The sequence below is a fragment of the Pygocentrus nattereri genome, chromosome 7, assembly GCF_015220715.1.
Source record: "Pygocentrus nattereri isolate fPygNat1 chromosome 7, fPygNat1.pri, whole genome shotgun sequence".
Taxonomy (NCBI): Eukaryota; Metazoa; Chordata; class Actinopteri; order Characiformes; family Serrasalmidae; genus Pygocentrus; species Pygocentrus nattereri.
Genome location: NC_051217.1, coordinates 24,500,171 through 24,524,895, shown reverse-complemented (window position 1 = coordinate 24,524,895; position 24,725 = coordinate 24,500,171). Strand labels below are relative to the sequence as shown.

General features: G+C 40.3%; 1 protein-coding gene across 4 annotated transcripts in view; it reads right to left on the bottom strand.

The window, feature by feature from the left end:
• Positions 1 to 24,725, bottom strand: part of LOC108440597 (src substrate protein p85) — a 63,115-nt gene that overhangs the window by 18,170 nt on the left and 20,220 nt on the right. For 2 of the 4 annotated variants that reach the window (XM_017719546.2, XM_017719544.2), the window contains exons 3-12: positions 24,559 to 24,632; positions 22,833 to 22,962; positions 16,898 to 17,008; positions 15,800 to 15,854; positions 12,211 to 12,321; positions 10,579 to 10,689; positions 9,211 to 9,321; positions 6,421 to 6,531; positions 2,474 to 2,529; positions 1,356 to 1,425 (exon numbers count right to left, since the gene is read on the bottom strand). In XM_017719546.2, the coding sequence (XP_017575035.1) occupies positions 1,356 to 1,425; positions 2,474 to 2,529; positions 6,421 to 6,531; positions 9,211 to 9,321; positions 10,579 to 10,689; positions 12,211 to 12,321; positions 15,800 to 15,854; positions 16,898 to 17,008; positions 22,833 to 22,962; positions 24,559 to 24,632 (940 nt within the window). The remainder of the gene's footprint in view (positions 1 to 1,355; positions 1,426 to 2,473; positions 2,530 to 6,420; positions 6,532 to 9,210; positions 9,322 to 10,578; positions 10,690 to 12,210; positions 12,322 to 15,799; positions 15,855 to 16,897; positions 17,009 to 22,832; positions 22,963 to 24,558; positions 24,633 to 24,725) is intronic. The other 2 variants (XM_017719545.2, XM_037539939.1) reach the window with 2 other exon arrangements.

Genomic DNA, 24,725 nt, shown 5'->3' with positions numbered 1-24,725 from the left:
CAGACACACCATCATCCTCACATTTAAATCTCTCACATTATGAGTCAGAATACGAGTCAATACATCACTGTTGCACAGAAGTCCTGTATCTCCAGTGTTAACCTAATGATAACTATTTATATTTTTATTATCTGAATTGTTAAGTGAGAGATGTTTCTCTGCCGTATCAACCTGTCTGAGTTCCTTCCTCATAGGCTACGTTCACATTACCAGGCTTAAGTGGCACAAATCCGATTTTTCGCCCTGATGTGACTCAGATCTGATGTTTTCAGGGCTGAGTGGACACAAATCTGATCTTTTCAAATCAGACCTGAGCCACTTTCATACGTGGTCCTAGATCGGATGCGTATCCCATTCGTGGCCATGCGAAATTAATGTGAAGCTCAGATCGGAATTTGTGCGCTTCCCTTTGTTCTGATTAACGACGGATTTGAATTACTTACCTAAACGACTGTGAACCATCAAGTCAGAGAGTTCGGATCTGAGCAAAAAAATGTGGTCTGATCTCCATTTGACAGGTTTAGACACTTTCGCGCTGTTTGGTCTCTAAGTAACAATGCGAGTTGTTGGGTTTCAATGCTTCATTTGAAAAGACCTCTGAGCAAACACAGTGGAGTCACTCGTTTTCAGTTCCTGCACACGTGAAGCCCAACGCTGCTGTTCTTTCTTCATTCCAGTTATGCTGCCATTTTGCTAGATATGAAAATTTCAGAAATTATCAACAAATTTGTTCGCAAATAATCAGCTATATTTAAAATTATGTTTGGTTAAAAAGTGATGGCCAACAGCCTCTTAGCAGTACCACCCAGGCCTACAGGTCGAAAACCTCTGGCCTACACTGACTTTATGGAGTGTTAGTGTTAAAAAATCCTTCTGCCCAAAAAAACCCTGTAAAGGTTCCGTTTATCATTGAGCAGCTCTGTGCTGACGCTTTGTGCTTGTTTATCTTCAGCACTCGGCTCAAATACCTTCCTTGTAGTGAAGAGCAGCTTTTGACAGTTTTTTTCCTCCAAACCTCTTAAAAACCTCATACTGCAACTCGTCATCCAAAGATGGTTTATGTTTTATGGCGCTTTAAACACATGAAAGTGATCAGCGCTGGCATCAAAACAAGAGCAGGAAGTGGGCATGGCCTTTGGCTTTATTTCTAAATATTCCCAAAAAGAAGCACCAATGTTGCCACAAATAGTAACACAATATTTGTGATATTGTTTTCATGGCTGTAATGTGAGAAGTTCATGTAAACAGACTAAACAGGCCTTCATGCTTTAAAATTTAAAAAACTTGTTGTAAACCTTTGTTGTGTCCCCAAACATGTCATCTGTAGAGATTTAGCACAGGTTAAAAGTTCTTACCTGCTTCCACTGGTCTGGTTTTCTGGTACGCAGCGCTGGGCTTCTCCACTTCCTCGAACGTTCCTGCACTCTGAGTAAAGCAAGATAAATGTTATAAATCCAGCTTTATTCTCTTCTTCAGAAAGTCAACAAGTAATAGAACCATGGGGGCAGTCATGGGCTGGAGGTTGGGGAACCAGCCTCGTGATCGCAAGGTCACTGGTTCGATCCCCAGAGCTGACAGCACATGACTGAGGTGTCCTTGAGCAAGACACCGAACCCCCAACTGCTCTCCGGGCACTGCGGATTGGGCTGCCCACCGCTCCGGGCAAGTGTGCTCACTGCCCCCTAGTGGGTATGTGGAGTTTCACTGCATGGATGGGTTAAATGCGGAGGTGAAATTTCCCCACTGTGGGTCACTTATTCTAATTTATACATATAAGCTTCCATTAATTGTTAGTTACATTACCTCTAGTGCTAAAACTGAAGAAGCAATCTTCGGACACCAAACAAGTCTTGAATGACTACATCCGAGTCAAAGCCAGGTTTACACTGCACGACTTTTACCCCTATTTTAGCCATGATTTTCAGTCCGAGTCTGAGCTGGTTGGCTCTAGTCCCATCTAGATCCAGATGTTTGGGTCAGTTGGAGTTGACAGTTTGAGGGGCGCAGACTCATGTTTACGATCGCGTTTCAGACCAGTCTGAGTTTAGTAAATGTTTGACTGTTTTGAAAGTGAAATCTAGTGTAAATTGATCATAAACTCAATCTGAACAGATTCCTGCAACAGCCACTGAAAATGAAGAAGAAAAGAATTAAAACAGGCTGTTTTTATTTCTGTGCCTTTAAGACGTTTATATGCGAATGAGCTCTGTCCTGATTGGCTGCCCTGTATTGTGCCTCATTCTCAAACACTCCTTATATCTTCAGCATGAATGGGAGGGGCTAAACTGTGACTGGACAGGCGGACATATGCAAGTGTGTTGGTTTTTGTGACGTAAACAAAAACAATGGGTTGTTTTCGCAGCTTGGTTTCCATATAGGGACTGGATTGTCTGGACAGTTATAGAACAGTGTTCACACAGTAAACCAAGCTTTTTTCATGTTACAAGCCCTTCAAGTTTTGACCACAGCCTACCTTGTCCATTCTGTCCTTCTGCACTCCATACTTTCCTCCAAATCCTTTGGAGTAATCTGGAATAAGAGAGAAAAACAGCGAGCTTCAGCGAACTGGACATGAAAGCGTTCTTCTGAGGAAACAGAGGCTGGGGGGGGGGGCGATGCTGAGAGCTGCTCATGCAAACCTGTAAAAGAAAGAAAGGCGAACACAAACAAACAGAAGAGGCACAGGAAGAGAGAACATCATTCTCAGCAGCTCATCAGCCAGCCAACTCCGGGCTGAGGCAGGTCAGCAGCAGTCAAACTAGACTAAGCTCTGCGCTGGACAGTGTGCTTATGTGACAAAGCGTGAGAGGGATTGTGGGTAGTTGGCTTGAGGGGTCATGCATAACAGCCACCTTTAAAAGGCCTGAAAGCTGATGGGTGCTGCAAGGAGGGGGGGGTGGAAGTGTTGGGGGTGTTGGTGGGCAGAGGGTATCATAGCCTAAAAATAATAATAATAATTATTATTATTATTATTATTATTATTATTATTATTATTGTTGTTATTATAAAAAATATTTAAATGATTATTAATTTACTACAAATTCAAATTAGCCCTTGTCTGTCAGGAAAACGTTCCGTCATTAAACAGGACTGTCAGGATTACTCAGTGGTCAAATTACACTGCTTCACTGATTTTCCAAGTGAAAATAAGTGAACACATCCTCTACGTTTCATACTGTCTAGTACATTAGACTCAGCAGATAAACAGAAAATATAAATAGAAACAAAACATGTTCTCAACAAGAGTGCCCAAACTTCTGATTAATTAGCTTAATTAATTAGATTATCTGATTATAGGTATAACAGAGTGACGATCGTTATTTGATATTAATTTTATTAGTTATAAAACCGATTAGGCCTAATTCACACCTCTGCGTGGATGGAATGATGTGGCAGAACGAACGTTACAGCTTGAAACTGCTGGTCTTTGAAACATACAGCATTTAAGCTGCGGAGCAGTGAGACATTCGTGGATAAATGGTCACATCAGTCACTCTGATCAATAAAAATATCATCTAAAAGTGCACGTTTGTTTATCCTTGACAGCACTCGGACTTGTGATTAAGCAAACGTTTCAAGCCAGGTGGACCAACTGGGAAAATCTGTCTGCAGCACAGAATGTTTAGCAAATAGTCATAAATGAAATACACTTTTAAAATTGAATTTAAGTTTGTATCCAGTTTTCCATTTAATGTTCATGGCTTGTTTCAGTGTTTAAATGGCACGCAGAATAAATCAGTGCCGGGTTTATCAATACTCTAAATACTGCGCCACCTCAGTGTGGCGTCTGGGTCTCTGCCGCTTTGCCTGTGTGAAGCGCTGACCAGTTAACATGGTTAAAATGAAAGGCAAGACTTCCGGTACACAGAAGCAGCATCAGGTAGCAGGTAAACAGCAGGTAAAAGTGGCCCAAATCTGATCTTCTTCCTCATATGTGACTCAGATGTGCGTCAGTGTGAACAGGAAAACTGAAGCTGACATTTTCCATTTGATTTGAGATGCTTTCATATGTGGCACTGAAATCTGATCCGTATCCGATCTGAGATAGCAGTCTGATCTCACCAGCCAGATTGGAATTCATGTGGCTTTTACATAAATCCATCTCAACGTGTCATCATTACGCACGGCTGAGACTCAAACATTTAGGCTGATGTTTAAAAAAAATTAGAAGACAGACAACCTGCTCTGTGTTTTATCTTGTTCAACTCCTCGGGGCAACCGGTGACTCCAAAACGCACTTGGTCATGTTCTTCATAACGTTCATATTTCAAAAGCTACATTCGGAAGCTGGGCGTCGTATGAGGCTGTAACTCTTCTTTCCAGTCAAATAGATGGTGATGTCATTTTAAACGCTTATAATAAAAGAAGCTGAACTCAGTTTGTTTTTCTACTGAAAGTCGACCTGTTTTTCCCCAAATCTGGGGTATAAACTATAAACAGACGGCGTCTCTTCAGTGATCTGCTCTGTAAACATTACTTTTATAAAATAACACAAAGAGCGTCTGAGATTTTTGGCTTTCAGCAGTAAATTATAAGCATATAGTGATATGTGTAGATCATAAAACACACGTTCTGTTCATTTGAGGGGCTTTCATAATAAAATAAATAAAATAAAAATGTACATTTATTTCATGCAGTTACTGAATAATTTGACTTGCGATTTGGTCACGAAATTCAGATGGACAAACCAAAGTACACCTCGAAGAATAAGAGGTTAAAGAAAGCAAGGACGCGAACCAAAGAAGCTGCCATGGCTGAATAACGTGGCCTTCTCTGGGCGCATTCTGGGTGATGAGTCCAGCTGTCCGCCATCACAACTTATCAGCTCCTGTGATGCTGTGAAGATGAAGCTGAACCTCCAGGAGCGACTGATAATGATGACTTCAATTTGATTGTTTATCTCTGGACGAGCCTTGTGACGCTCTGTTCTTTAGCACATGTGGTCAGTTTAGGAACTGATCTGTTCAGACTGATGTCACATACAGACCACATTTAAAGGATAATCTGAACAGCCAAACCTAAAACTCTGATCTGATGAGAAAAGCAGACTTGGGCCACTTTTCTTCAAATACGGTGCATTTTGAAATGTTTGTAATGGTCATTCAAAAATATTAGAGGGCAATTTAATACAATTATTAGCATTTTTATAACCATTAGCATTACTATAAGCTTCTATATTATTATTATTATTATTATTATTATTATCCTTTATTAAAACATTAGCTTAATATTTATTTAAACGTAATTTGTAACATAAAAACACAAAATCTAACAGTTGTATTTAGACCACATTCTGTGGACGTAAAGAGTATATGCACATATTTGCGGACCACTGGAACAGAAAGAAAACCAGAAGCATAAAATTCAACTGGGAAGATTTCCAGCAGCATCCAGACCAGCACAGGTCAGTTTATCTTATCAATAATATTTAATGGAAGATGACCAAGTTAGACAGTGTCAGCTTGTATGACTGAGTTATTGTTCTCAGAGTTGTTATGAATCCATATAACTCATGGCAATTTTACAATGAAATGCTATTTGATTACATATGTGAACGTGAACAGTTAAAATGTCTAGATTAAAGGGCCCATATTACAGAAAACCTCATTTTTTTCTTACTTTCTGAAACACAAGACTTCGATATAGCATGTACTCTTTAAGGTTTTATTATTAAATACCATTCACTTCTGTCAATGTACAGAAATTAAGCTGCAAAAACAGTCCGTTTACAACTTACTGTTTCTATGAGGTCACAAAAACCAATCCACCTATTCAGCTAACAACAATTTAGCCCCGCCCACTCACACAGAAGTTACAAAGAGTGTTTCAGCAGCCCGGACGGCTTAAAACGAAGGACAATGCAGGACAGTCAATTAGAACAGAGCTCATTTGCATGTGTCAGGCTTAAAGGCACAGTAACAAAAGTAGCCTGTTTAATTCTAAATGATTAATTTTTTTATTAATTGTAATTTTATTTAAAATTTAACACTTGATTGTATTGCGATTTTTATGTAAATATGAATGATCATTTTTGGTACATACACCTGCACAAACGTCACACAAGACGGAATCAGAGGCAAAAATAAGAGTAAATGGTGGAGTAGTAAAAGGTTGCAGAAGTGAGTTTGACTAAGATCAAAGTATTTAATTAAATAAATGAGCATCTCATAAGCCTGTGCCAGTGGATGCTGCAGACCAGGGCTGATGTGTATAAGTGGACACGTTTCAGTTTACTGTAATACACTGTAGATTTGAGTGTGTGTGTGCGCGCGTGTGTATATATATATATATATATATATATATATATATATATATACATATGTGTGTGTGTGTGTGTGCACACGTGTGTTCGGGGGGGGGGGGGGGGGGGGGGGGTAGGGAGGGAGGATGGGTTGGAGGGGTTTGTGATAGAGACAGTGCCTTGTTGAGACTCGTGCTTGGCCAGGCTTTCTTTGTGGTCAAACCCCAAAGCACACTGGTCCTGCTTCTCAACCTCCACCCCGTACTTCCCTCCAAACCCACGCTTATAATCTGCAAAAACAACCCACACAGAGACACAAACACTGACAGATACATACACAGACAGACAAACGCGATGGCCTGGACAAGAAAGAGTTTACAAAAAGAGTAACATAAAAATCTGGAGGAGGAAAACACTGACATAGCCGTGACCCATTCACCTGTTCAGAGGCCACGAGAGGCTGCAGATAAAACAGTATAATAAGCAGAAAGTGTGCTTCACAAAACAGAACTAAAAACTGAGCGTGGGAAAAGCGTTTGAATATACACCCCCACGTTTAACAGTCAGTGATCTGAACGAAGCAGCCTGAACAAAGCACTGAAAATCTGGCATCTATTTAAACTTGGAAAGAAAAAGTTTTAAAATTACAAATTATGAATCAATATATTTCTATATTATAGCACTGCTGCTGGAAGAAATCTCCATTGAGCAACACCTGTTGCTCTTCACAATTCAAGTAAATTTTATAAATAATGGACCAAAAGAAATGGACCAAAATGACTTGGGAAAAATTCTAGTTCCATTGACTTACATTAAAAGTAAAGTAAGTTTTTTTTTACTCCTCCTATAAAGTTACCATTTTGGAGATACAACCAGTGTTTGTTCTAGCATCTTACTCACATGCCATATTACCCCACCTATCTGACTGTCACCTCATCGATTCCTTTCTCTGCCACTATACATCCTTTAACTGCTGCTGCACTCAGCACTTTAACTTTGGACTCATACTTTGCACAATGTAAGGTTTACAGGTATGACTGTGTGTGTGTGTGTGTGTGTGTGTGTGTGTGTGTGTGTGTGTGTGAGTGAGTGAGTGAGTGAGGTAGGGATGCAGGTTTTATTTTATTTTGTATTTTTTTTTTTTTTTTATATCTTATTCCCTACATGTGAATGTCTGATTCTGTGCTCTGTGAACTCCTGTAACCAAAACCAAATTCCTTGTATGCGTAGCAGACTTGGCCAATAGAGATTGATTCTGATAAAAGGTTTTGAACTGACAACGGCGAGCTATTAATTATAAATTGTTACTTTCTCCCCCAATTTTGGTGCGTCATATTCCACCTAGTTAGTCTTCCTGAGAGTACTGAGAAGCTCCACTGCATCTTTTCAAGCTGATGCTAACACAATGTAGTTGGACAGCTGAACACACTTGGAGAACACCAACTGCCAGATCTGCTACACAGGCTAAGAGATGCCTGCACTGAATATATTTATATATTTATTTCTTGTTTATTGTTCTGTTCTTCTTCCTATTTTGTTATTTTGAAGCTTTGTTTATGACACAAGGTCCACAGAAGAAAACTCAGTTTACCACCAAGTTATTTATTTCGACTCTCCTGAGAAAACCGCCTTCTGGGGAGGAACAGAGTATAAAACACTTTGTTAACCTGCTGTTTAGACCAGGCTGTTGCAGGCGGACAGTGCACTCTTTGAATTAAGACCTCATTCCTGGAAGCCCTGCCGTCCTGAACCATCTTCATTGGCCCAGAAGTAGATTTAGAAAGACTGCGGTCCCATATCAGCATTTAAGATTAGCCCAGCTTTCCAATTTCTAGATATTTCCTCCTTGAATTTCTATGCTGCAGCCTTAAGACTGTGCACGTGTGGGTCATTCTACAAAAACGTCCATTTACGTGATAGCATTTACAGATATATTACACTTAAAAAACCTGTTAGGGTTACAATTTTTTTTACATTTTCAAATAAAACAAGTCATCAATTTATCAATACTGTTTTTTAAAATCATTTATCTAGAACTCCAGTCACCATAGAAGAGCTCGTCCTCACAGTCGTGTGAGACGGGTGAGGCCATATTTTGAGGTAAAGATTTTAACTGCAATAATCTCTACATGACTGTGGAATATATGATTTAAATGGCATAAAGAAAACAAACGCCAAATAAATATTATTAAAATATATAATGAAAGTCCCCAGGAGTCGTGTCACTGGTGTTACCGCATAACAAAAAAATCCGTTATTTTGAAATAAAAGTCACACCGATGACATCACTCGACTTCGTTTGACCTGTTTTCCGAGGTTCTATGAAGAAAAGCTCATGGTGAGTCCACTGTGTCTTTCAGTTCTCAGAGATTTTCTCATTCAGCTCATGATCTCATATGAAGCTTTTAGCTGAAGTCACTGGTGTGACCGACTTTATTGTGAAAAAATAGAACACAAATGGATTAAATTCCATATTTTAGTAGCTTTTCCATGATTGACAGCATGTGGTTTGATGTTCTGTAGCAGCCACTCTGCAAAATGCATTGTTCATTAAAAACGTCTCTGGTGTTTCCTTTATTATGTGGAACACCGAAGACTATCAGTAACACCAGCGACTCCTATGGACAGACAGAAAAGTGTTTCTGTAGAATGACCCCTGTACATAACAAAAGCAGAGCAGTACTGTACTGCCTCTGAAAGTGTTAGTGTAGAGCCCTGACTGAAGAGAAATGGGCTGAATAAACATGCCGAGTGTGGAATCCGCAGTCTAACACTGTCAGCCTTGGTTAGACAGCAGGTTCACTCACAGGCCGAACCGGAATGGTAAAACGGATAAACAGGCTTTTCCACATCCTCAAAATCAGCATTTCCTCCTCACACAGAGTGTAGTACGGGTGTGTGTGTGTGTGTGTGTGTGTGTGTGTGTGTGTGTGTGTGTGTGTGTGTGTGTGTGTGTGTGGATCTACTACCTTTCTGGGACTCGTGAAGCTGGAGCTTCTCCTGATGGTCCCAGCCCACCGCCGATTTGTCCTGGCGGTCCGTCTGCACGCCAAACTTCCCTCCAAAGCCCTTCACATAGTCTAAACCACAAAAACAGACATAGCTCTCAGTAGAGCTCGCAGGTTCTCACTGAAACTGAACTGAAACCGGTGAACTTCACAGCTACCTTTACTATGACCATCACAAACATACACATTAATGTCAGAACTGCTCTAGTTACGCTGTAGTGAATCTGGAGATGTGAGTGAGGTACTTGAGACTTCTTGGGTTTTTTTTTTGTTTGCATATCTTATATTTTTCTTGCACTCTATTTTTCTACATATATTTGGGTGCTTTTACAGTCAACATTTCTAAATAACTATTTTCCAACCTCTCTTTATCCCTTAGAATTAACCAGACTGTTTTTGTTACTGGGTCTTTAAGACTGATTATATGTAAATAAGCCCTGTTATGATTGGCTACCCTGTATTGCTTCTTATTCAGAAAAGTCTGGACGGGAAATTTGATCAGGTTTTGTCCAATTTCTTACACTATATAAGCTCCTCAGAGAAGCGTTAAACATCTAAACAGTTATTCTCACTGTATGTAAACAGGTTAATTAGACCCAATCTTCATTTATTCTGTTAAGGCATAAAATGCCATGTAATTTATTAACATATTTATTGTAAACACTGCCACGATGGTGAGAGTTCATTAAAAAGGGGAAAAAAAAAAAAAAAAAAAAATCAATAAAAAGTTCATAAACTTTCAGTGGAGAAATCAGTGGAGTCAAGACGGTCAGGTCTCGATTCAAGTCATGAGTCAGTACAGGTGAGTCCCAAGTCACCTGTCCTAATCTTTGAGTCCCAAAGAAGTCAGTCTGCATTTTTCACTAATTTAAGGCCGCAACACGGAACAACAGTAACAGTAGTGCAGCCTTTTAAATGACAGCACATTTGTAGTTTATGGCTACATATACACACACATATATATATATATATATATATATATACACACATATATATATACACACATATATATATATATATATATATATATATATATATATATATATATATATATATAAAAATATATATTTTTTCCCTTCCACTTTGAGTCTCAAGTCCTTCTGAGGCAAGACATTCAAGTTTAAGTCAGAGTCTGAATCACTGGTGTTGAAGTCAAAGTCCAGTGCCAAGTTATTCTCGATTTTCTCAACGCTAAAGTCTGTTGTTCAATCGTCTTAAGCGTGGAAGAGTTGTAGAATTTTAGAATTTGATATTTCCATGCAACTTTTAATCTCTTTTTATTATTTAAACAGTCTAATCTAAACAAACCTCCAAATATGGAAAACCCACCTTTCTGAGACTCGTGCTTCTCCGTCTTCCCCTGATACTCAAACCCAACAGCGCTTTTGTCCACTTTATCCATCTCCACGCCAAACTTTCCACCAAATCCTTTGGTGTAGTCTGAACGTGAGGCAGAAGACACACAGGAAAAACAAAAAAAAACAAGTCAATAGCATCAATGTTGTTATAAGAACAAGAAATTATTACAATCCTTATAGTAACCATCAAATGCTTGGAGTCACTTGACCTTTTTTTTTTTTTTCTTGAAACACTTGATCTGAAGGCTTTGTTTGAAATGTGTTTATAGAGCTGGGCGATACAACCTCAAATCAATATCACGATTCATTGAATGTTTTACCTCCATTATGATTAGTGAATGATTATTTTGTTTTTGTTTCTTTGCCCTCATAATTTACAGATAATGTTTGTACTGTAATGTGCTCTGCATATCTTAATGTAAATCATCTCAACAGCCTAATCAGAATTCACATGACTGTTACATCAATCCAACTCCATATTCATCATAATTTCACGCTGCTGAGACTGAAACTTTTGGGGAGATGTTTCAGTACAAAAAATTAGAAGACACTCATCCAAAACCCTCCGTGTTTGAAGAGATTTCAAAAGAAATGTCCGAATGCGGCCATAGGGGAACAAGGCTGCAGCGTCATCAAAGTTAAACGTCTGAAATAAAAGTTTAAAGAATCCGATGACTCAAACCAAAGAAGTGACCGTGCCCTTTTTACAGCTTGAACGCATTCTGGGTGATGAGCCCAGCTGTCAGTCAGTGAAGCTTCATGATGGATCCTGCGATCCTGTTGAAGACGAAGCTGGCGTTCGTTGGCAGTCGTGATTGTTTACCTCTGGACGAGCCGCGTGACGCTGTTATTTTGCACATGCAGGTCGGTTTAGGAGCTGATCTGTTCAGACTGATGACGCACACAGATCATATTCAAAAGATGAACAACCAAACAAAAAAATCTGATTTGATGAGAAAATCAGATTTGGGCCACTTTTACCTGCTGTGTGAACATTGCATTAGCGTCTGTGAGGTTGACTAGATGTGGCGGAGTGACCACACACACAAAACACTACACCGGTTAGAGGTTTTGAATGTCATTTTTGATTACTTTTCGATTAATTGCCCAGCCCTATTTGTTTATAGGACAAATAAAGTTTATACAGTCACAGAGGAAAAACTAAGAGTTGCTTTAAGGCAAGAAGAGCCTAAAAGAGGAGACCGTTTGGATTGGAGTAGCACTTTTTATCCACTGTATAAATCCACGTTTTTAGTATTAACTTATTTCAAAATGTGGAAAATATATATATAACATAAAACATGTACATAAAACCTTTTCTTCACAAGGTGGTCCAAACTTTTTAACTGAAAATTTGTTGTATTAAAAATTTTAAGTAAGTCACCTGGCAGCCTTAATATCAATAGTCATAATCCTAAAGCAGGCAAGTGAACAAGGCTACTTATAAGACCAATCCATGTATTAAATAATAAAATCAATAAATAAAACTAAGCAAAAAACCCCAAAACAAAATGTTTGTCGCAGCCTAGCGGCTGGCGCCGAGTATCAGGTGCAGGTGAGTGTGAGCAGAGGGAGCAGAGGATCATGGGAAGCAGTAACAAACCTTTCTGCGATTCGTGTTTTTCGGTTTTGCCCTGGTAATCAAATCCTACTGCACTCTCGTCCACACGGTCAGCCTGAACCCCGTAGCGGCCACCGAACCCGGTGGCGTAGTCTAGGGGCAGCACACAGCAGCCAAGCGGGGAGGGGGGCACAGGGAGGGGCGGATGGAGGGATGGAGGAGTGGATTTGTGGAGAAAAAGGCAACAGAAATCACGTAGAGCAGAAAACAGCAGCAAGCGTGTTCCAGTGAAGGCTAGCAGAGGCTAAATACTAGCAGACGACAGTCTAGAGGACTCATCGAACCGCAGAGCTCAGCTTTTATGCTAATTTGATGAATAATCAATTCACAGAGTGCCCCCCACCCCCTCCTCAAATATATCCATCAGTCAGGACGTGTCTGGTATCTGAAGTAGCTTCTTTAGTTTTAGGACTGGAGCTATGAGACTTAACGTAGTTAACAAGTACTGGAAGCTTACATCCCACCAATTAGCCCTCCTGCATGTCTAAATCATATGCTCTATTTTTGTTATTGGTGTGTCAGCCTTTATTCATTTACTTATTTTTTAAAAGACTGCCAATCAGGCATAACATTATGACCACCTCTTTGTTTCTACTCTCAAAACCTCCTTTTACCTTGTTCTTCAGTGGTCAGGACCCCATGGACCCTCACAGAGCAGGTACTATTTGGGTGGTGGATCATTCTCAGCACTGCAGTAACACTGATGTGGTGGTGGTGTGTTAGTGTGTGTTGTGCTGGTCTGAGTGGATCAGACACAGCAGTGCTGCTGGACTAAGAACAGTCCACCAACCAAAAATATACAGCCAACAGAAACCACAATCACGTCTATTAGAGAGACTGAACAGCTCCACACAGTTTGAGGCGAGTGTGATGATTTAGGAGCTATGCTGATTGGTGGGTATAAGCTTCTGTTGCTTGTTGGCTACACTGGCCTCGACACTTAGTGCTAAAACTAAAACACATCCTGACTGATGATTAGTGGTCGGGGGGGAAACTGAGCACATTTTTTGAACCATCACTTTAACACCTCATTAGACAGATATCAAGCCTTGACACAAGCACTAAACTCTGCAGCTCTGCGATCCTCGCCGCCCTGCGTCCAGCTGTAAAGCTGCTGCTTCTAAAACTCACTCTCCCTGTTCATATGCATCAGCAAATCAAATTACAGGAAGCACACACTGTATGATGCATATTGACAAAGGGATAATAATGTAACTGGACATCATCTGGTCATAAATACATTAAGCAATAAGGCCACATTTAAAAAATTAAATAAAACAACTAAATAAACAACACTGTGACTGAGGCTGATCATTAATCACTCCTTTGTGTTCAGTGGTCTAATCTGCTGACACCTGCTGAGCAAACATGACTATGGCCAGGCGAACATGCAGCAGTCCTGCAACAGAAAAGCTGAGTGGCATAAAAGCAACTTCAAACGCTAAATCTACAAATCTGTAGTGGTCACTTTACCCAAAGTCCTGATTACAACAGCTGAATTAGTCTACTTATTTGTTTATTACCACAAATAACCTGGAAAACATGTAAAGGGGCGTCCAAAGTCTGGCCTCAGAGTGTTACTGCTATCCACAATGCGGTTTTGAACAGAAGAGTCGTTAAATATCGTTTTGTTCTCTCATTATTCTGAGATCCTACGTTATTAGCTTGAGATACTCATTAATTTCAGGTGTCTCATTATTTTGAGAAATGGGTCACTAATATTCATATACACTATATATCCAAAAGTATTCAGTGTAGAGAGCTTCATGGAATGGGTTTCCATGGCTGAGCAGCTGCATCCAAGCCTTACATCACCAAGCGCAATGCAAAGTGTGGAATGCAGTGGTGTAAAGCACCACCACTGGACTCTAGAGCAGTGGAGACGTGTTCTCTGGAGTGACCAATTGCCGGTTCTTCGTCTGCTAATCCAATGGACAAGTCTGGGTTTGGCGGTTGCCAGGAGAACGGTACTTGCCTGACTGCATTGTGCCAAGCGTAAAGTTTGGTGGAGGGGGGATTATGGTGTGGGGTTGTTTTTCAGGAGTTGTGCTTGGCTCCTTAGTTCCAGTGAAAGGAACTCGTAATGCTTCAGCACCAAGAGATGTTGGACAATTTCATGCTCCCAACTTTGTGGGAACAGTTTGAGGATGGCCCCTTCCTGTTCCAACATGACTGCACACCAGTGCACAAAGCAGGTCCATAAAGACATGGATGAGAGAGTTTAGTGTGGAAGAACGTGACTGGCCTGCACAGAGTCCTGAACTCAACCTTTGGTGTCCTAGAACACCTTTGGGATGAATTAGAGCGGAGACTGTGAGCCAGGCCTTCTCGTCCAACATCAGTGTCTGACCTCACAAATGCACTTCTGGAAGAACAGTCAAAAATTCCCATAAACACTCCTAACCCTTGTGGAAAGCTTTCCCAGAAGAGCTGAAGCTGTTATAGCTATAAAATATAGTTTATCCATCTTAAAAGCATCACAAACCTCAAAACAATGAGAACATTTCTTAAAATGACAAGAACCTGTCTCAAAGTAATGAAAAAGCATCTCAAAACAATGAGATAGTATTGCAAAATAATGACTAAGTTTTGCAAAATTGACATAGTAAATCAGTGACAGTTTCCTGAAATTATGAAATCATCTCAAAATAATGACTTTCCTGAAATTGAGATAGAATCTCAATGACTTCATTTCACAAATTTATGAGTATCTCAAAAAATAATGACTTAGTTCTGCGAAATAGAGACAGTATCTTAAAACAATGACATAGTTTCACAAAATTATGAGATACTATCCCAAAATAATGAAAGCTTGGCAAAGCTTCATTTCATGAAATCGAGATAGTTTCTCAAAATAATTATGGTTTAAATAATTTATGAGATAATTTCATGAGTCATTTTGACATACTATGAGATAGTACCTCAAATCAGTGACAGTATCTCAATTTTGACAGCATCTCAAAATAATGACAATTTCACAAAATTATGAGACAGTATCTCAAAGACTCAAAGAATCTTCAAGACTCAGTTTTACAAAGGTACGAGATAGTATCTTAAAATTAAAAAATAAAAAATAACTTCATTTCACAAAATCATGAGATAATCTCAAAATAATTACTTGTTTTCTTGAAATTATGAGACAGTATCTCAAATGAATGACTGAGTTTTACAAAATAATGGCAGAGCAATGAATAATTAGGTGCTGAAACGAGCTTCCATAACTATGAGCCTGAGAAACCCTGTTCGCAGGACAGAGCAGAGGGACTGTCTGTATTTACACTGACCTCCTGCCAGTCATTTCATAGGACACTCCTCTACACCACGCAAGTCTGCCTCTATTTCAGTCTGCATGGCTCTGAAAACATTAACAAATCCCTCGTAATGTGTCCTACACTATCTCTTAAGGGCAGACAGGTGCTGGGCTTTCCTTTGCAGCAGCTTCTAAGTGTAAATATCCAGCAGGTGTGTCCATTAAAGAGGGATGACCATGTGTGTGAGACAGCAGGGCAGTGAGCTCTCACACTGAAACACAGCTTTACCGAGCTACACAAAGACGAGAGCGAAGGGTCACCTTTCTGCGAGGCATGTTTCTCTGTCTTCCCCACGTACTCAAACCCTACGGCAGACTGGAGACACAAAAACAACAGGTTACTCCACCCGGACTCACTTGTGGAGCAGCAACGGCATGAAGACTGGACAGTATGAACAGCTGAAGAGCTGAAATGGATGCAGAAGCTGTTTAGTGCAGGTGAAGTGCAGATATTTATGAAATTATTTGGGACACAATGATTGGCCCTTTTAGATTAAACAAACACTCAACAGACTCTCAGCAACATGCCAAAAACATATGAGGATTAGGATTAGGCTTTGGGTTGAGGTTAAGGTTACGATGAGGGTCCGAGTCACATCTTTTCAAACTGCCGCTAACGCAGCATCATTGGACAGCCAAACTTTGATATTTATTTTATAAACATCCGACAACAAGATTACTGAAATGACATCCATTTAACCGAGTGAGTTTACATAAGCAGTGTGTCAGTGTAGTGGTTAACACCTCTGCTGCTCTTCTGCACTGTAGACTGGGGTTCAATCCCCCATCAGGACAAGCTCCCTACACTATACCAATAAGCATCCTTGGGCAAGACTCCTAACACCACCTTCACCTACCTGTGTAAAATGATCCGACTGTAAGTCACTCTTACTCGTCTGCCAAATTCCGTAAATGTAAATGCACTCAATAAGCTGATCATAACCAGATTTCTGCTGTTATTCAAATGGTTGTGTAAACAGCACACTCTGATTTAGATTAGATCTGATTAAGGTCTAGAAATCAGATAAAGAGGTTGGATTTTAGCTCAGTAGTCAGGTTTCTCAGTGCTATGAGCTCTCACTCTGAGCATATGTGAAACCCCTTTGGAGTGAAGCTGAAACCAAATACATGCTTGACAGATGAGGGATTTAAATATTCTTCATCTTGTAGATGATATATGCTCATATTTTCATTTGATTACTGTCTGACTCATGTAGACCTGGTCTTTCCACATTATCCGAGTACTCCAAAGCATGTTAACGTGTTGATCAGATTACTGACAACATCCGATTTTCTGCAGGTTACAAAATGCATGTAAACGCATTCAGTGTTTACAGCTGAAATGATGAAAAGCTGTACCTGGTCCACGCGGTCAGTCTGAACTCCATACTTCCCCCCAAAGCCTTTAGAGGTGTCAGTCTGAGAGCAGTGCTTAGAGAGTTTGCTCTGATACTCATGACCTACAGCAGACTGGGGGAGAGAGAAGAGAGAGAGAGAGAGAGAGAGAAGAGGAAGAGAGAGAGAGAGAGAGAGAGAGAGAGAGAGAGAGAGAGAGAGAGAGAGAGAGAGAGAGAGAGAGAGAGAGAGAGAGAGAGAGAGAGAGAGAGAGAGAGAGAGAGAGAGATTATATGTTAAGCCAAATAGTGCGAACATTTGCATATGGCTCTCAGCATGGCGACCTTGTTCTTCTTCAGATGTGTATGGTTCTGTATTGCACCAAAATGGGTTCTGCTACTGTTTACAAGCTCAACACTGACACAACAGGAGAACCCTTTTGGCGCTATATAGAACCATTTTCAAAAACTTACTAAATAAAACCGTAACACATTCCCATCATTCTGAAAGAACCATTTCACCATGCAAATGTTCATGGTTCTATTCAGAATGACTTTATTTACTAAAGAACTCTTGAAGAACCATCTTTAAGAATGTGAGGGACAAAAAGAGGCTGAAAAAAAAATTAAGTAAAATTGCCTTAGGATTATTAACCAGACAGACAGAGATGGACAGACAGATACACGGATAACCACAGCTAGATAGACACAGACGGATAGGGACAGACAGACAGATAGATAGATACATGGACAGACAGACAGACAGACAGACAGACAGAGGCAGGCGGGCAGACAGACAGAGGCAGACACACACATGGACGGACAGACACATGGACAGACAGACAGACGTACGAGAGGTAGAGAGGCACGAGAGAGCAGGTGTTGCTGAGTGATATGAGGTTGTCACAACACAGTATAAACATAACTAGTAATATCAGCAGTGTTTTACAGTCTGAAGAGCACAGAGAGAGTCGGTACAGTAGCTGTTATGATGTATTAATGAGAGAGGTCATATAGTGATGTGACTCAGCACAGTTTGGCACAAATGCTGGAAGTGGAGCTTGGGGAGGAAAATATTTTTAAAAATCAAGAAAAATAAAAAGGTCATAAAATAAGATTCCGGCCATTTAAAGTGGGAAATCATACAGCCTTATTTTCTGTGCTCTCAGCCTCAGACGTAGCGTGGACAGTGAAATGGAGCGCTGACACTCAGGACATTACAAAACTGCTGAAAGAATGTAAGTCTGTGTTCGGGTCAGGCTCACTGGAGCAGCGCCTTCATGCCAAATAGCAAAAAGGTCCTCAGTCACGGCCTGTAGACATATCAGCCCTGCTGAGACCTCATTTCTTCCCTCATTCTCTCTTTCTGTGGTAATTAAACAGAGTCACTGAGCCAGAACCCTGCCGGGCTAACCGCTCCACACATAGAGAACCGCAGCAGCAGCGCTTCACACTGGTGCTCTGTTCTGTCCATTTAGCCTTTTCTGTTAAAGTGTCTGTCTATAAGAAATCAAGATTTTCCCCTCACATCTTTTTAAATAAAGTAATATGTGAAAATGATTACACTTCATATAGTCACTTCCCAGTCCAGACAGGAAAACTAAGCTGAAAAACAGCCTGTTTGGAATTCACCGTAACTCTGTGGTCACAAGAACCGTCTCTGCCTACAGCAGTTTAGTCCTACCCACTCATGTTGAAGTTACAAGGAGTGTTTCAGCTCCGACCAGCAGCCAATCAGAACACAGTTAATTTGCATATATGGAGAACTTTACTGGGACACACCTTGTATTAATTGAATTCAGGTGTTTCTTTCAGTCTCATTGCCACAGGTACATAAAATCAAGCAGGTTAGCGTGCAGTCGACCCACACATTAGTGAAGGAGTGGTTGGTGTAGTGTAGTGGGTAACACCTCTGCCTTCTACACTGTAGACTGGGGTTCAATCCCCCACCAGGGTAAGCACCCTACACTATACCAATAAGAGTCCTTGGGCAAGATTCCTAACACCACCTTCGCCTACCTGTGTAAAATGATCAAATTGTAAGTCGCTCTGGATAAGAGCGTCAGCCAAATGCCATAAATGTAAATGTAAATGAGTGGGTCTAAAGAGCCACCGAGTTCCAGTGTGGTGTCGTAGTTTTTTTTCTAGGTGTACTTCAAAGACAACGCTGCACTCCCTTGATTGTGTTCATCATTCAGTGTTAAGCTAGATACTCAACTCATCACTGTGAACATCATGAAATGGTTGGATGGCCTTGACATTCAGTGCAAAGACAAATCCACTGGATAATTTTGGTCTATAAAGCAATAATTGGTCAGCTTCCTTCATATCTGTCTGCTTTCATATCAACAAATGAGTCTGGATACAATTTACATTACAGTAGTTATATGCAGACGGACGTTCCGATAGTATGGTCTGAATACGGCAAGCCAGCTTTTAGCTACAGAGCTCCATCTGCATGGAATGATCTGTGGTTTTAACCCTGGTTCTGCTGATTGTGGTCATGTTGTTTCTTTGCTGATTGTTTTGTTTGCTGCCTTCTTGGTCAGGACAGGAATGTGATCATCCTGGATAAATAAAGGTAAAATAAAAAATAAGACGCCACCATCGCAGCAAGTTTCTGAAATTTCCTCCCTCCTAAATAATCCATGGTCAACTGTGAGTGGTATTACTGAAAAGCGGAAGCGACTCAGCCACAAAGTGTCAGCCCAGGTAAACTCTGCCCGTCTTCTTACGGCTTTTTAATAAGTCTTACTGTCTCAAACTGAAAATATCAAGCCTTAAAAGTGATTAGTGAACATCTGAACTGATGGGGTCTTAATTACAACAAACATTCATTTCATTCATCTGTCTTTATTATTTAATATTTAGCACTGACATTTATATGTAAGCAGTCGGTGATTTTTATGGATGGAGAAAAAAAAAAAAAGATTCCTCCTTAAAGAAGAAATAAAATGTGACAAATATATAAATAATAAAAATAAATGCCATAAGTCATATACCTGTCTACAACTGACATTTTTGATACAACACCAAAAAGGGTTCTTCTGCTGTGACAATGTTTGACTATATAGAACCATATACAACACATTCTCCATCTGAAAAACCATTTCACCATGCAGAGAACCTCACGGCTCTTTATATAACCACTGAGTTTAAACATAAATGCCATAAAATGTCAGACGGCATTAAAATTTCAATTTTGTGTTCCTTGAAAATCAATGTTTTGCAGGTAGAACCTTACAAAACCAAGCAGCAAGTGAGTTCTTAGGATTAGAAGGTTCTACCTGCATTCGATCAAACTCATTTACAAATCTGACAGGATTCTAAAATTGAACATGTAGAATGAACTTAGGGTGTCCGTCATTTTCATGTATGTTCCATGTGTCAGTTCTGCTGATTGGAGTGCCCAATCTTTGAAGCTCAGTATGTCAAAACTGCTCAGAACACAGATAGAACCTTATAATTCCAGGGGGAGGGCCAATGTATCTGTGTGTGTCTGTCTGTGCTCCTGTCATTTGTAATGACCTGCTGGCGGAGCTGTGTATCGATCTGCTGTTCCTGCAGATGGTCCAAAGTCTGGGCCACTTTATCTCAGGTATCAATTACAGAAATCCGGTCCGGTCAGCCCGAGGGTAAATAAACACACCGCGGCAGTAATATGACCCCCTTTCCAAAAAAAGTTGGGACGCTGCGAAGAATGTAAATAAAAATAGGATGCAGTGATGTGCAAATCAGTTAAACCATATTCTTAAATGAAAATACTACAAAGACAGATGTTGAAATTGAACTTTTTTTTTTTTTTTTTTATATCTGCCCATTTTGAATTTGACGTCAAAACCACGTTCCAGAAAAGTTGGGACGGGAGCCTGTTTACCGCTATGTTTCATCACCTCTTCTTTTAACAGTACTATGTAAGCATTTGGGAACTGAGGAGACGCTGCTGTAGTTCTGAAAGTGAAATGTTTTCTGTTCTTGTTTCATACAGCATTTCAGCTTATCATCAGTTTCAGGGGCTCATTTGTCGTATTTTTCATTCCATAATGTGCTAAATGTTCTCAGTGGTGACTGGTCTGGACTGCAGGCAGGTCAGTTTAGCACTCAGACTCTTAATACAGAGCAATGCTGCTGTAATACATGCAGAATGTGGTTTGAATACAGAATGTGTTTTACCAAAACATTGTATATATCATCCAGCTTTAATGGCGCCTTCACAGATGAGCACATCACCCATGCCATGTACACTAATGCCCCCCTAAACCATCATGAATCCACTGATAACAAGCTGAGTGGTCTTTAGCCCGGAGGACACAATGTCCAAGATTTCCTAAAGGAATTTCAAGTGTTGATTCGTCGGACCACAGGACACTTTTCCACTTCCCCTCAGTCCATTTTAAACAAGCTCAAGCCCAGAGAAGGTGGCAGCGCTTCTGATTTCGGATGTAGTGATGAACTGTTTTCACAGTCAGTGGTTTTCAGAAGTGTTTCTGAGCCCATGCTGTGATTTCCACTACAGAATCATGTCTGTTTTTAATGCAGTGCTGCCTGAGGGCCCAAAGATCACGGCCAGCAAATACTGGTTTCTGGCCTTTTCCCTCACATACAGAGATTTCTCCATTCTCAGAGTCGTTTAATGAATGATATTACGTACCGTAGAAAATGAAAAGCAGAAGTTCTTTGCTGTTTTATGTTGAGAAACTTTATTCTTGAATTGTTGATGGTGCGGTCTTTCACAGAGTGGTGACCCCTCCTCATCTTTACTTCTGAAAGACTCCACCTCTCTGAGATGCTTTAGTACCCATCAAATTCAAAATGGGCTTTTTTTTCCTTCTAAAAACAATAAAATTTCTGTTTCAACAACTGATTTGTTGTCTGTAGTATCTTCAATAATATATAGGGTTTAAATGATTTGCACATCATTGCAATTTGTTTTTATATGGTTTATTTTGCACAGCGTCCCAACGCTTTTGGAAATGGGGCTGTATTACTGAGCAGTAGTGCACAGTGAGTTACACCAGAGCTAAAAGAGGAAGAGGTTTCTGAAAAGAGGAAACAGATGAGGTGAAAGTAGGAGTCTAATATGGGATTCTTTGGACACTAAAATAGAACTTCCCCAGTGATGAGCGAGACTGAACCCGCAGAGTTTATCAGGAGGAAGTCAGGAGGAGATCCAGCAGGTGTAGTGTCGCTTAGCTTCAGTGCGTTTTCACAATGAATAATACACACAATATTTCATACAGAGAGCAAGGATTTATTTAGAGCCATGAGTCCCATATTAAAGCACTGCATGGTGGAACAGTACTTCAGATTGAAGGAGAATATCGTGTACATGGTTCTGTGTGTGTCCTTTTTGAAAATATTCAATATGGCACTGAAAACAGTTCTTGTGACAATGTCAAGCTTGTAATAATAGAACAACCCATATGTGGTGCTATATAGAACCGTATAGAAAACGGTTCTTCTACTGCGACCATGTCAAGTCTGTGATGATAACTCAGACATAAAACCCATCAGAACACAGTCGTGAAGGAGGAGAGTGGAATATTTAGCAGAATATTCAGTTGAATATTTCAGCCTAAACAAGCTTAAATGCTCCCCGTTATCAAGGTTAGAACATCGAGCATCAGTTTTTATCAGTAAACTGCACGTTTTCTCTGAAATGTTGCAGAAAATACCTAAATACTAAATAAAAATAAATTCAGCAGATTTTGAACTCAGGACTGCTGAGTAACGTATAACAAGCTTCCAATCAGCTGCTTGTTATGTTAAGTTTTAAGCTGACGATATTAGGGGCGTGCCCTAACCCTATCCTCAACACAGCAGACAGTTCTTACCTGGATTCAGCAAGAAACTGCTCAGCGATGTCGATTATGTCCTGTGACCAAATTTGAGGCTTTTTAATGCAGAATATTTTTCTCAATATATGTATTTCGGACAGCTATGTCCCCACAGTGACCCACCTTGTCCATGCGGTCCTGCTGCACCCCGAATTTGCCCCCGTAGCCGTGAGAGGCTTTAGGCATGTTCGCCAGCTCCTTCTGCTTCAACTCGCTGTGCTCACACGACACCTTCTCACGCAGGTGGTGGATACTGAACAACCAGAGCAAAGTGGCATTAGTCCCCAAAATATATACTAAAAATGAATTTAAAAATGCAACAGTTGGGCAAAAATTGTGCGCCTGAAATTTGCTTCTTTAGTTTTACATTGAAACTGTGAGGGTAACAAGTAATCTACACTGTAGACTGGGGTTCAATCGCCCACCAGGGCAGCACCCTACACTGTACCAATAAGAGTCCTTGGGCTAGACTCCTAACACTTACACGGTGCTAACTGCTTGTCAATCATCACACAGTTGTAACTAAGTGTCTCTAATAGATCTGATATGATTATATGATTTCTGACACCGCATTAAAAACGAACTAAAGTATATTTATAGATAACTGAGTCATTGACGCCATCCCATTTCACCCTTCACCCCTACCCCTGTGTTCAGATCTTGTTGAGATAGAGGGGTAGGGCGAAGAGTTGGGGCTACATGACTGTTTTCTGTTAAAAAACTACGGTAACCATTATATTGTCTTAGTTTAATGTGGTTTCAGTGAATTTGTCATTTTTCTACATAACAAGCATAAAAATCTGTGAATGTCACGACAGCCAAGTAGCTAACTTTCCCATTCCACCTTAAATAGTCCAGCAGTTCTGACACCTGAAGCACCAGAACATAACTGCTGCTCCATTTAAGGTGGACCTAGAAATTTCAAACAAGAATCTGGAGAATATCTGACTTCAGCTTCACATCACTGAAGAATTAGGGGTAGGTGATAATAAATAATTGCCCCCCTCTTTGAAGGCGTATGTTGCCCTAAATGTAACTAAAGCCCAGCAGCGAGGAGCTGAACTTTACCCTCCTCTGCTGTCACTGCAGACGGGCAGGGTCGCCTACAGAGCAGTGCTAGAAGCTGTTAATGAAGGTCTGAGGGTCCTATTTCAGAGGGAAGATCTCAACCTCTGCCCTGTGAATCCGTTCCAAGGGGGAACACCCGAACACAAGAGACAGGGGCAAAAATAAGAAATGAGTCTGGGCCCTACAGCATCAGAAACCACATATGAATCATGAGAAAAAGCCCCAGCAGAGCCACATTTTAAAAATGCTATAAAATATATTAATTTGATTTAGGGTTTACACCCTGTGCTGCACTCATTTTAATTAAAAAAGGACCAATTCCAAAAATGGTGTGTTTATCTATCCAATGTGACAAATCGTCCATAATTAATCTATGTGGGGATATTGTGTTTGTAATAAGGCATCTCTGATTTTATTTGCTGACCGTCCCATGACCTCATGTATCCTCAACTGGATTTAGTGCAGCACAGTGTGTTAAATACTGAATAAAATAACTGTATTCTCAGTTTTTGAGACTGTTTTTAAAATGCTATTTTTTCCTGCTCCAGTTCATCAGATGTCTGGAAAAAAAAAAATATTGTGTATGATGAAAATTTCTTATAGTGCTGCAATATTAGATTTCTGCCACATCATCCCCGTCTATCTACAATACGCTCTAACAAATATAATATGACGCCATTTCTTACAGCAGGAGTTCAGTGATTGTGTTGGGGGCTCTTTTGCAGTCTCTTTAACAGACACTGTAATCTGATGATGGTAAGAAGGTAAAATTCCAGCTCACTTGATGTGCTCCTGATGGCCGGAACCTTCTACGGTCTTGGCTCCCCATCGCTGCTCCTTCTCAGTCACATCGTTCTTCACAGAGAAACAAAAGAACAGCGATCTTTAAGAGGCACCAGAGAAAAGGAGGCAGACAGGCAGGCAGACAGACAGATAGAGTTAAGACAT